The sequence below is a fragment of the Nomascus leucogenys genome, chromosome 13 (genome assembly GCF_006542625.1).
Source record: "Nomascus leucogenys isolate Asia chromosome 13, Asia_NLE_v1, whole genome shotgun sequence".
NCBI classification, from domain to species: Eukaryota; Metazoa; Chordata; class Mammalia; order Primates; family Hylobatidae; genus Nomascus; species Nomascus leucogenys.
The window spans coordinates 16,803,207-16,816,072 of NC_044393.1; the positions used below are offsets into that span (position 1 = coordinate 16,803,207).

Sequence of the window (12,866 nt, forward strand, 5' to 3'; positions counted from 1 at the left end):
ACTGTGCCCGGCCTGGAGATATTTTTATTGTCACAACTGGTATGTAGGTGCTAATAGCATCTAGGGGGTAGAGGCCAGGGTGCTGCTGAACATCCTACAACACACGGGACAGACCCTCCACCCCACCTCACCCCCACCACAAAGACTTATTCAGGACCCAAATATCAATAGTGCCACTGTTGAGAAACCCTGAGAATATATAGTATTCTCAGCGATTTTCCATTTCCTTCTTGGCTCCCCTACAGCAGTGCTAAGGTGCTCCACCAGTCTTTGCTTTTTCATGAAACAGGTTGGCTTTTCATATCAACACACAGAAATCGGCCTTCATTTCATTTTAGCAGCTGTATTTAATTCCATTTAAAGGTAAACTGTAACATTTATTCAGGCGCCTTACTTACTGACGCTACGCTTCTTTCCATTTTTGCTATTGAAGACAACTGCAATGAAGAACCCTTTTGCCCACGTGGGAGGGTAATCCATAGGATAAATTCCTAGAAGTGGAATTGAGCATCAGAGGCCACATGCGGCGACATTTTGAGAGGTATCGCCCAACTGCCCTCTAAAGAGGTGGTTCTGATTTATGCTCCCTCCAGAAATATAAGATCGTGCCTTTTTCTCTAGCGTGAGTATTTTTCATCCCTGGTTTCCATTTATAGCCTAAGCTGTCTTCATATCAGCTGAAAAGTTCAAAATGTTGGCAGCAAGGGTGGATTCTGAAGATATTCCCGATATAGAAGGGCAGGGGTGGAAGAAGTCTCGATAAGCTACATGAGCTAAATGAGAAAGTGAAGCTCTTCTTTTCTCTGTGGAGGAGAGGAGAGTCAAATGCAGCTGCAGGTTTGGATAAAGATCATTACATTTGGCTAAACTCCTGAAGGTCAGCTTCCAGGGCCTGGGCCCAGCCCCTAGCCATTTGGTGGTTTATTCTAACAACCGTAAACATAACAGCAGCTTATTGACCAGAGAAACCTCAGTTTTTAAAATGAGGTAATTTACCTTCTTTGCATTTTTCTTGATTATGAACATTCCAGTGCTCAATCTTTTTAGGCTAAAGTTAATGGGTTGCATTTACTGTAGGCATACGTGTAGACATGCAGGTGCACACACACAGAGCTCAGTTATTCAGGTGAGGTCTAGGTCTCTTCTTATGGACCCTAGAAAGGTTTAGAAAGGTTGTCCTGTTAACATAGACACACAGGAGTTAAGGCAAATAGTGAATTTTCTTTACTCACATGGAAAATTGGTCTGATACAGGGGTTCTCAGCCTTAGCTGCCAATTAGGATCACTTGGCAAGTTTATTGTTGGTGTTTTTTTTTTTTTTTGAGATGGAGTGTCATTGTATTGCCCAGGCTGGAGTGCAGTGGTGTGATCTCGGCTCACTGCAGGCTCCTCCTCCTGGGTTCAAGTGATTCTCTTGCCTCAGCCTCCAAAGTAGCTGGGATTACAGGCATGTGCCATCACCCCTGGCTAATTTTTGTATATTTAATAGAGATGGCATTTCACCATGTTGGTCAGGTTGGTCTTGAACTCCTGACCTCAGGTGATCCACCTGCTTTGGCCTCCTTAGTGCTGGGGTTACTAAAGTGCTGAAGCCATGAGCCACTGCGTTCGACCTCCTGGGGTTACTAAAGGCATGAGCCACTGCGTTCAACCTCCTGGCAAGTTTGTAAAAGGCTGATGCCCAGGCCTTCCCCCCAGCCAATTGAGTCAGAGTCTCTGAGGATGGGGCTCAGGCCTCAGGATTTTCTAAAACTTTACAGGCAATTTTGGTGTGCAGCCAGGGTTGGCAGTCACTGGACTAGTATAGAAGATGGCAGATTTTACAGCTTTCAGGCCAAATCTGGCCCCCACCTGTGTTTGCAAATAAAGTTTACTGGAACACATCCACACCCATCTGTTTATGTAGTGTTCATGGCTGCTTTTGCAACAGAGCCTGTATGGCCTGCAAAGCCTGAAATATTTACTCTCTGGGCTTTTATTTTACTTTTTGAGATAAGGTCTGGCTCTTTTGCCCAGTCTGGAGTGCAGTGGCTTTATCTCAGCTCACTGCAACCTCTGCCTCCTGGGCTCAAGTGATCCTCCCACCTTAGCCTCCTGAGTAGCTGGGATTACAGGTGTATGCCACCATGGCTGGCTAATTTTCATATTTTTAGTAGAGACAGGGTTTCACCATGTTGCCCAGGCTGGTCTCAAATGTGAGCTCAAGGGAACTGCCCACCTCAGCCTCCCAATTGCAGGGATTACAAGTGTGAGTCACTGTTCCTGGTTCTCTCCAGGCTTTTACAAAGAAAGTTTGTTGGTCTCTTTTGTAAATTTTTTCGTTAACTGTGTATTCTAGTAGTATATAGGAATATTGAGGACACTGATGAATGTGTCACTTGGGTAGCCATGGAGAGTATTTTTGTGAGATACGTTTCCATCTTTATTCTTGAAAAGGCTGGCTTTTCCCTCTGGAATCTAGCATGCTTCTTCATTTCTGAAAGTGGAAATTCCGAGGGAGGCCTCAAATCCCTCCCGCTTTGCTGTCACATTTGCATGCAACTCAGCTGTTAAGTCCTTGAGTCCTGCCTACTGGAACTCTTTAATCTGGGCTTTTTTTTTTTTTGCTTTTTTTTTTTTTTTTTTTGAGACAGTCTTGCTCTGTCGCCCAGGCTGGAGTGTAGTGCGATCTCGGCTCACTGCAACCTTCGCCTCCTGGGTTCAAGTGTTCTCCTGCCTCAGCCTCCTGAGTACCTGGGATTACAGGCACCCACCACCATGCCTGGCTAATTTTTTTATTTTTAGTAGAGACGGGATTTCACCATGTTAGCCAGGCTGACCTTGAACCCCCGACCTCAAGTGATCCTCCCGCCTTGGCCTTCCACAGTGCTGGATTACAGGCATGAGCTGCCGCGCCTGGCATTTCTCTTTTCTTTCTTTCTTTCTTTTTTTTTTTTTTTTAATAAACTTTAAAAGTAAACTTTAATGTCAAAAATGCAAACTTGGGGAGGGCAGATAGATCACACACAAGGCTGCCACTTTACACCTGGAGGCTTGCACAGCGGCCAGACAGAGGTGCCCCTCGCTTCCCAGAGGGTGCGGGGGCCGGGCGGAGGCGCTCCTTGCTTCCTAGACGGTGCGGCGGCCGGGCAGAGGCGCACTCCTTGCTTCCCAGATGGTGGGGTGACTGGGCAGAGGCGCTCCTCCCTTTTCTTTTAATGTTCCCCATTCCTTATTTTTTAAATTATTTTACCCTATAATTTCTTTTTGTTAAGCTACTTCAGATTTCTTGCCGGACAGAGACAGGTATAAAGAGTTTTCTAGTTCTTTCTCCAGTAAATTTTTTTTTTTTTTTGGAGACAAGATCTTGCTCTCACCCAGGCTGGAGTGCAGTGACGCAATCATGGCTCACTGCAGCCTCAAACTCCTGGGATCAAGCAGTCCTCCTACCTCGGCCTCCCAAGTATCTAGGTTTACAGGCATGCACCACCAAGCCCAGCTACTTTTTGTATTTTTTGTAGAGAGATGGGAGTCTTGCTATGTTGCCCAGCCTGGTCTTGAACTCCTGGCCTCAAGCAATCCTCCTGCCTCTGCCTCCCAAAGTGCTGGGAGAGGTGTGAATCACTGTGCCCGGCCCCACTGCAGTAAATTTGCACATTGTTCACCCTCTCAGAGGTGGCTGTGTGAATGTCTGCAGTCCTGTCTCTAGTAGCCTGTCTTTAAAGCCCTGATCAATGTGCACACACACATGCATGCACACAGATACTGTTTTTGGTATTTTTCTTGAATTACAGGGATAGTGTCTCTGCTTGCTTTGAGCACTCACTTCTGGAATCTCCCTGGGTCTGGGAGGGGCAGTCTGTAAGTGTGATTTAGGAAAAGACCCATCTCTTCCCTCCTTTTTTTTTCTTCAAAAAAAAAAAAAAAAAAAAAAAAAAGTCTTGCTCTGTCTCCCAGTCTAGAGTGCAGTGGTGTGATCATAGCGCAGTACAGCCACTAACTCCTGGCTCAAGCCATCCTCCTGCCTCAGCCTCCTGAGTAACTGGGACTACAGGTGCATTCCACCACACCTGGCTGGGAAAAGACCCCTTTCTAATCTTATCCTGAGGGCTGATAAAATTAAGCTGGAGCAATTTATTGCTTCTGGTCACCTGTGAGTGGATTGAGTGGGGCTTTGGGAGGCTGCTTCTGGTTACTTTGAAGGAGCTGATTTCTGGGTATGCAGTGTTTGAGAACTCTCCCTTACTGCGTGAACAGGAAAGTGGTTGGGGACAACCAAAAGAAAAAGGTAGGAGAGAGTGATGGCTTTAAACAGCGCTTCCAGCCCAGCTCTCAGACTAGATTCCGGGACCTCTTTCACAGCCCAATGAACGGAGGTGGCCTGAGGTGTGGAGGGAGCAGGGAGATGAAGCATGAAGTCCAGGGAGCAAGCTGATAGCTGTTGGGAACAGGCTCAGAGGTGGCTTCTCCTCTTTGTGGGTCGATTGGATTCCACCTGCTTTCTGACCTATTTTTTGGGATCGGCCGGAGTAGGACAGATACCCCACACTCTGCTTTGGGTGGGTTGGAGGGGATGCCAGAGGGTGGCAGGCACAGTGGAGGACAGTAGGCCCCACCTGCAGGGTTGCTTGTTGCTTTCTGGACCTTTGCAGCCACTGAAACTCTTAATATTTGGGGGGCGCTGGAGTCGATGGGAGAGGAATCCAAGAAATGTAAGCTCACTGACTTTGTAATCTGTCCTGCTGGTCCTACAAAGAGCCCTCGCAGAAGTGAGGGGACAGGACCTCTGGCCTGAGTCACCTCCCAGGACCTTGGACTCTTACTTGAGCGAGACCTGTTAGACAGAGGTTGAGTATCCAGGGCTAATCTGTTCCCCTTGCCTCACATAGATGCTGTGAGCCACAGCACACTGGCTGGAAGGTCTGCCTATCTTATGTTCCCCGCCCTTTCTAGTTTCCGCCCCAGACTAGGTCCACTGAGAATGAAAAATGAAGCCTCTGTGGCAAATAGGCATTTAGGGCCCCCAATTATCAGGGTGTTTTCAAGGGGGTCGCCATCTTTCTTGGATACAAGTCCTCTTCAATCTGGACCTGAAGTTACAAGTACACCTTGACCAGGCTCAGTGTTGCTTTGTTCACTGAAATTGAGATTGAATATCTGCCCATAACCTTTGTCTTTGGAGGGTCCCTAATGATGTTGACTTCCACACACTGAGCCATCTGGCTGGGATTGTCCATTTTAAATATTGAAAGTCACCCAGACGATTGTTCAATGGACTATTTAAACCTGCCAAACGTGTTCACGCGGGCCATTATCTTCATGTCACCCCATTTGGTTGAGCAGATGATATTGTTGGGATGAATGACAAAAGAAGTATCTCCCCCTCCCCCATGTTCTAAAATGTGTGTTTTGCTCTGACTTTGCAAGGATGAAGCTCCGTGATGAGCATGGTGTGTGCCTGGTCTTACGAGGGTGTGATGGTCTCTTTCAGATCGAAGCAAAGCTGAGATGGATTTGAAGGAGCTGAGCGAGTCGGTCCAGCAACAGTCCACCCCTGTTCCTCTCATCTCTCCCAAGCGCCAGATTCGTAGCCGGTTCCAGCTGAATCTTGACAAGACCATAGAGAGTTGCAAAGCACAATTAGGTATATCTTTGGTTTTGTTTTTTTTTTCCAGCAGTATTATTGTTATCATTACTGGTAGCGATACCACCTGGATGAAATCAAGGTTGAATCCTGGCTGCTTTTAGCAGCTGCTTTAACTTTGAACTATTTGCTCAGCTAAAATATATTTCCACTCATGGCAAAAGATTTCCGACTTGCTAGTTAATTCAGGGCTGTTTGAACTCATCAGTTTATTCTTTGGTGAAAGCAGCCTGGAAACTCGAGATTCAGGTTTGACTCATCAAGGTTTGCAAGCAGAATGAGGATCCTCTGAGTTTGCCTCTGCTCTCCTTCTCAGTACACATCAGTGTCTCCACACGAGTAGCGAGTGTGTTCTGTAGGTGTCCGACACGAAACCCTTTCCCTCCAGACTGGTCTCCTCCCCACTGGGCAAACCCTGCTTCTGTAGCTGTTGCCTTCCTTCCTCTTCCCTGTGCTGCCTGCCTTCACACTGCCTACCTGAATCCTGCCTTCTGTGAGACTGAGCTCAGATCTCACCTCCCCCAGGAAGTCTCCCCTGACTGCCCTCCCCATCTGCCCTCCTCGTTTGGTACTTTATTGCTCGGAAGTAGCAATGGTCCCTTTGTGTGGGGGTGTCCCTCCCAATCTAGACTGGAAGCTCCTTGAGGGAAGGGAGGCCGTTTTATGAGGATTTGCCTTCTCCATGGTACTTGGTCTGTGCACATGGTAGATGCTCTGGAATGTTTGTTGAATAAGTAAGTAAAGCTAGGAGGGCATTTGTAAAGAAGTGGGGGATGGCTGGGCCTCTGGAGAGCAAGCTCCTCTGAGTGTCAGTGGGTGCTCTGCATCTTCAGGTGAGAAAGCAGCTAGAGTTAGGGACGCATCTGGGGCTGTCCAGAGGACAACAGTTCCCGTTGGGGTGCCTGTTTGGTGAGGACACTGGGTGGCATGGGTGAAATTTGGCATATGCCATTTAAATAATCCTCTTGGGTCCTTCCATGCAGCTAGCCCAACTCTCGATTTGTTTTTATTGCTAATAAGAATTTTATTATTTCCATGTACTGAGTGTTTCCTTGGACACTATGCTAAGCACTGCATATAGATCGTCTTGGGAGGTTGATACTTTTATCAGTCCCATTTTGCGGATAGAGAAACTGAGGCTTGGAGAGATAAATAACTTGTTCAGGGTCACACCAGTAATAAAAACAGAAAAGCAGGATTTGAATTCATATCCTTTGGACTCCAGTACCCAAGCTTTTCCTATCACGTATGTGGTTACACTTTTCCTTCTTGTTTCCAATCATTACCTAACAGTAGCACAAGCCTAGGATCCCAGAATTATACCAGATCTGGGTGTTTGTATTTTGGCTTGTGTTCTTCCTGTGTTGCCCTGGCTAGCCTTGAACTCCTGGGTTCGAGCAGTTCTTTTTCTTCAGACTCCTGAGTAGCTGGGACCACAGGTGTGCACCACTGTGCCTGGCTCGACTTGTGTTTTTGATTGAGCCCTGGTGGAGGCAGATACATTCCCCAGTGATCCTGTTGATCCCCCACGCCCTGGGCTGTTCATGGCTCTGGTACTTCTGCAGGTTTCTTTTTGGTGTGTCCGGGTCGGACAGTGGCACCATTCACAGTGGCCATTGCTCTAGAATGAAGAGATTGCACAAACTTGATTGGGTTTTCTTTCCTCTTTCTAAAAGTTTAGGATATAGTATTATTACCTACAGTATGATGGCATAACATATGGTTGGGAGCAGGAGCCGTAAATGGGTTAAATGGAACTATTGTTAGAAATGAGCTTTTGCCCATTTTTGTTTGTATGAACCACCTGCTAGTTTGTGCCTCTCCCTTTTGAAAGAGACAGAAGTATGTGACTTTTCTCCTGACTCCTTTACCAGTGGAAGAGCAATGCACACCGAGTGGCAGTTGACTTTCCACGAGTGCAGGGAACAAGAGGGAGGGCTGGGCACCCGGGTCACCTGGAGACAAGTGTGTCCCCCGCCTAGAGGAGCCAGTGGCTTTCCTGTCCCAGCCAATGCCTGGCAGGCTGGTGACCCAGAGTGGCTAGATTTTCCGCTCTTTCATCAGAAGCCCCTGCTTTGATTTCTATATGAAATTTCCTGATTTGTGAGTTGGACAACACATTTATAAATTAAAAGCAGACAAGATACCCTGCGGGCCAAACCAGTGTCTCTCCCATGAAACATGTCTGCAAGCTAGATGTGGCTTGTGGGCTGTTTGCAACCTCTGCTTTAAGGCTTTGGCTTATTTTCTTTGGCCTAGACACAAAGGATCAAGAACTTTAACACTTTGGAAACCCAAGGGAAGAGTGTTGGTGGGGAGCCAGGAACCCGGGGTTCTGGTCTGGCCTCTGTCTTGTGTCCTAGGGCAGGTGATATCCCTGGGCCTCTGTTTTCTAATCTGTAAATTGGATCAGTTTGAACAGCTTGTCCCTGCTGTTCCCTTCCAGCCCTCTCATTCTCAATAATCCCAATTAGTTATCAACGTTGCAAAAATTTGGCACCACATATTTAGCGCCATATAAATTTAAAATTTCTTTTGGTAGGTCCCATGTCTTCTTTGAATGTTAACAACCAAAACCCTCTCCCAAGGCAAGTACCACTTGGCAGCTGTAGCCAGTTGCCACTTGAGTTTATTACTGGCCCCATTTAGGCCAATGTGATGTGATTTGAAACGTGCTTTTCTTATTCCAGCATTTGGTGTGGAAAATGTTTGCATTTTTCGTCCTGCTCTTTATTTTGTGACTACGCCACATGCTGGGTTTTCTTTTTGAATTTAGGCATAAATGAAATCTCGGAAGATGTCTATACGGCCGTAGAGCACAGCGATTCGGAGGATTCTGAGAAGTCAGATAGTAGCGATAGTGAGTATATCAGTGATGATGAGCAGAAGTCTAAGAACGAGCCAGAAGACACAGAGGACAAAGAGGGTTGTCGGATGGACAAAGAGCCATCTGCTGTTAAAAAAAAGCCCAAGCCTACAAACCCGGTGGAGATTAAAGAGGAGCTGAAAAGCACATCACCAGCCAGCGAGAAGGCAGACCCTGGAGCAGTCAAGGACAAGGCCAGCCCTGAGCCTGAGAAGGACTTTTCCGAAAAGGCAAAACCTTCACCTCACCCCACAAAGGATAAACTGAAGGGAAAAGATGAGACGGATTCCCCGACAGTTCATTTGGGCCTGGACTCTGATTCAGAGAGCGAACTTGTCATAGATTTAGGAGAAGACCATTCTGGGCGGGAGGGTCGAAAAAATAAGAAGGAACCCAAAGAACCGTCTCCCAAACAGGATGGTAAGTGATTGTATCTGTTTCCAGTTTTCTTAATTTGGTTTAGAATCCTACCTCGTACACTTACTATCAAAAGTTGTGTGACCCTTAAAGAAACAAATCAGAAGTTACGTGACCCTCTAACACACAGAGAGGCACAGTGAAGCTGTGTTTGGTTTAAGGTTACCTAGCTAGTCACAGAACAGGACCTGGACTCAAACATGGGCCTACCTACCTTTAACCTGCTCGGTATCCAATATGATTGATTTTGAGTACAGAAAGAGAAGTCTCTTAGAAAATGATGGCTACTTTTAGTGACCGAGTCATTTTTAGTCTGAGCAGCTTCTTTTCCAATATGCTCATTTATTTCCCCAAAGTGTTAACATTTGGATCTTGTCAAATGGTCCTTCAGTGCTCCATTCCACAGACATCTCGTTCTCTTTTGACAAGTCTCAAATGGTTAGGAGTGTTCATTTCAAGCTGGGCATGGTGGCTCACGCCTGTAATCCCAGCACTTTGGGAGGCCGAGGCGAGTGGATCATTTGAGGTCAGGAGTTAAAATCCAGCTTGACCTACATAGTGAAACCCTGTCTCTACTAAAATAACAAAAATTAGCCGGGCGTCGTAGCAGGCGCCTGTAATCCCAGCTACTTGTGAGGCCGAGGCAGGATAATCGCTTGAACCCAGGAGGCGGAGGTTGCAGTGAGCTGAGATTGCACCACTGCACTCCAGTCCGGGTGGCAGAGCAAGACTCCCTCTCCAAAAAAAAAAAAAAAAAAAAAAGAAGTGTTCATTTCAAAGGTTTTGATGATTTCAGCTTTGCTTTCCTCCCCTCGTGCCACCTAGGCATCTCCAAGTGTATTTTCTTACAGTAGTAGGACAGTATTTGGGTGATTGGTGCCAGAATACTGAGTGCTTCTTAGGGACTAGAAAATGGAGTATGGTGGATATGTGTATTGGCTTTTTTGCGGGGGGCAGACAGAATTTGGCTCTTGTTGCCCAGGCTGGAGTGCAATGGTGCAATCTCGGCTGACTGCAACCTCCGCCTCCCAGGTTCAAGTGATTCTCCTGCCTCAGCCTCCCAAGTAACTGGGATTACAGGCACCTGCCACCACGCCTGGCTTAATTTTTGTATTTTTAGTAGAAACAGGGTTTCACCATGTTGGCCAGGCTGGTCTCAAACTCCTGACCTCAGGTGAGCCACCCGGCTCGGCCTCCCAAAGTGCTGGGATTACAGGCATGAGCTACTGCATCTGGCCTTATTGGCTTTTAATCTTATTTGCATTTAACTTAACTGAGCCCAGAGTTTCACAGCCTTGCACTCCTGACAGTTTGCCCTGGGTAATTCTTAGTCCTGTGTATTGGAGGATGTTTTCCAGCATCCCTGGCCTCTACCAGCCAGATGGCAGCCTTACCTGCTCAGTTGTGGCAGTCACAAATGTGGCAATCAAATATTGCCAAATATCCCCTGAGTCTCAGAGGCTACTGTTATATTCTGAACCAGCAGTGACTACCCCACAGCCTAGTGCAACCTGGGCATGTTAACAAGCCCTCCAGAAGGGGTGTGGGAATGATTGGAAGGATGTCCTTCCCACTGACAAAGTATTCAGCACATTTTTCAGTTGGCTTGGCAAGTAGGTTAGAGGATTCAACATGCTCAATAAGATACTGAAGAATTAGCTGAGGGCCCAGAAGAAACATTGCCCAAGGACAAATTACAGGTTGTAGCCATAAAACCTTATGTATGTGGCGAGTGACTTAAGGGATAGCCCGGTTTAAATCTTGACTGTGCCTAACTTCTATCAGGAGCTAACTTGTCAATCAAACCCTTGAATAAGATGTAACTCCATGTCCTTTGGGGTTTCCGTTGTCTGGTGGCTTAAAGCAAGTCAGGGATGGGCCTTGAAAATCTTTCTGCTGTGGTTATGGTCAACCTGGGCTGCTCTGGAACCTTAGCTGTCAGAGTGAGAGAGGATTCCTGCAGTTCAGCTAAAGAGAATGTCTGTGAGAGATACAATTACATAAGGGAGGGAGGATAGGCCATCAAACCATCCCGACCCATCTGTTAGATTTATAGATGGCCTCTGAAAAATATGAGCATGTTGTGGATTGGGGTTTGAGAGACTGTCTCTTGTTGCAGAGAACAATAGGAGTAGCATTTATTTCATGAGGATCGTAGGAATATTTGGGTGCAGATGGCAGTGCTCCTATGAATGACATATTTATACTGTTCCTTCTTTCTGGAACAGATCTTTTGATTGATTGGTTTTATGCCCCTACCTCTTCCAGAAAGAATTTGCAACAGATTGACAAGGATACATAACCATATGAAACAAGATGAAAATAAAGACATCCATGTAAAAGGAAAATGAAGGTAGAATAGCGAATAGCAAGTGGTCTGGGGAAAGGTTTTATACAGAAATCTGTACTATTTCAACCTTCAGAGTTAGGGAAGTTGGCTCTGAAAGCAGAATGGGAAACACAGTACCTTAGAAGATCTCATACTTTCCAAAAAACAAAAAACCATTCTAGTTGATTAAAAGAAGTAGAACTCTTCCTCACATTGATGTCTGAAGGAAATTTCTCCAGGAAGCTTTAGTAGACGGTGGACAATTAAGCTGAAGATGATTCTAAAACACAATTCAGTTAGAGCAGATTCCTAAGGCTTGGGGCAAAACCAATTGATCTTAAATTCAGAGCTGATGGTGGTTTGGGTCTTGAAAAATTCTTGTGTCAGACTCCGCTAGAGAGCATCTTTTCAATGATGGGTTTTCACTTAAGAGTTTAGTAAGTGAAGGGCATTTTGGATTGCGCTGTTGTGACCTCCAGCTTACCTTCCACTAGGGATGCAGCTTATGAGTAGAATATGAATCTTCAGATGGCAAAACAGCTTTTATAGCTAATAACCTCAGAACAGAAGCAAAGAGCGCACTTAGACTCTTTGCTGTGCTTTCACTGGCACATCAGTAATTTCCATCCTTCTACAAAGGGGATGCTAATTTTTCTCTTAAAAAGTCCTTGTTTTATAAATGAAAAACAGTGACCAGTGACAAATTCAGGAATTAGGTAGGTTAATTTGATAGGGCAGCTTCTCAGGTGCTGACCCTTTAAAAAAAATTCACCCTTTTTTTCCGCTACAGGTGATTGATTATGTACTCCAAATTTCTGGGACAAATGAAATTTCCTATAGCCTCATTTTGTCTCCATAAACCATCAGGATTCCTGGAAATTTAAATATTTTGGTATCTAAATAACTTCAAACAATTTTGAGCCTAGAATCTTATCGGATTGTATACTCCAGTTCTTTATTTGGCAGAGAGCCAGCTGTGATCACTGCAGAGCAATAACCCCTCTGCCCCGCTGGCTGTTTGCTTTTGCAAATCAGGAGGGAGAAACGACCATTTTGCGGTTGCCCTTACGGTGGGGAGACAGGCTAGCTAATCAACAATAACAGTATATTTTTTGGTGATGTGGCAGGAAAGGAAGGCATTGAAGGCACTTATGTGGGTTAGAAGCTCTGCTAAGGCACTGCCCCCTGCCCTTCTCTTAGAAGGGCTCAGTTCTACACCTCATCTGCACCTGGAAGAGGCAGGGACTGTGCCCCATATCTGGCAGGTGGCCCCGGAAGCATCAGAGTTCTTCCCTGCAGGAAGCTCTCCTTCTGGACCCACCCCAGGCTCTTGCCGACCAGCTTGGCTGGATTCTCCTCTCTGGGGAAGTAGGAGGGCTAGCAACATCTCGATAACCATCGAGAACGCCCCCTGAAGTCAGAATAGTCAGCTTGTCTCTTCCCCTCCTTGGCTTCTTAAAACCCACAGCTTACTGAATGAAAATCCTTGCTGGAGTAATCAAGCTAGTGTCTTTTTCTGGGTAATACTGATCTTAAAAAGACAGACATAGGCTGGGCGTGGTGGCTCACGCCTGTAATCCCAGCACTTTGGGAGGCCGAGGTGGGCGGATCGCGAGGTCAGGAGATTGAG

General features: G+C 46.2%; 1 protein-coding gene across 33 annotated transcripts in view; it reads left to right on the forward strand.

Annotated features, from left to right (window-relative positions):
* Positions 1-12,866, forward strand: part of ZMYND8 (zinc finger MYND-type containing 8) — a 149,092-nt gene that overhangs the window by 102,949 nt on the left and 33,277 nt on the right. For all 33 annotated transcript variants that reach the window (XM_030826663.1, XM_030826684.1, XM_030826669.1 and 30 more), the window contains 2 exons: positions 5,472-5,624; positions 8,401-8,910. In XM_030826663.1, coding sequence (XP_030682523.1) covers positions 5,472-5,624; positions 8,401-8,910 — 663 coding nt within the window. The remainder of the gene's footprint in view (positions 1-5,471; positions 5,625-8,400; positions 8,911-12,866) is intronic.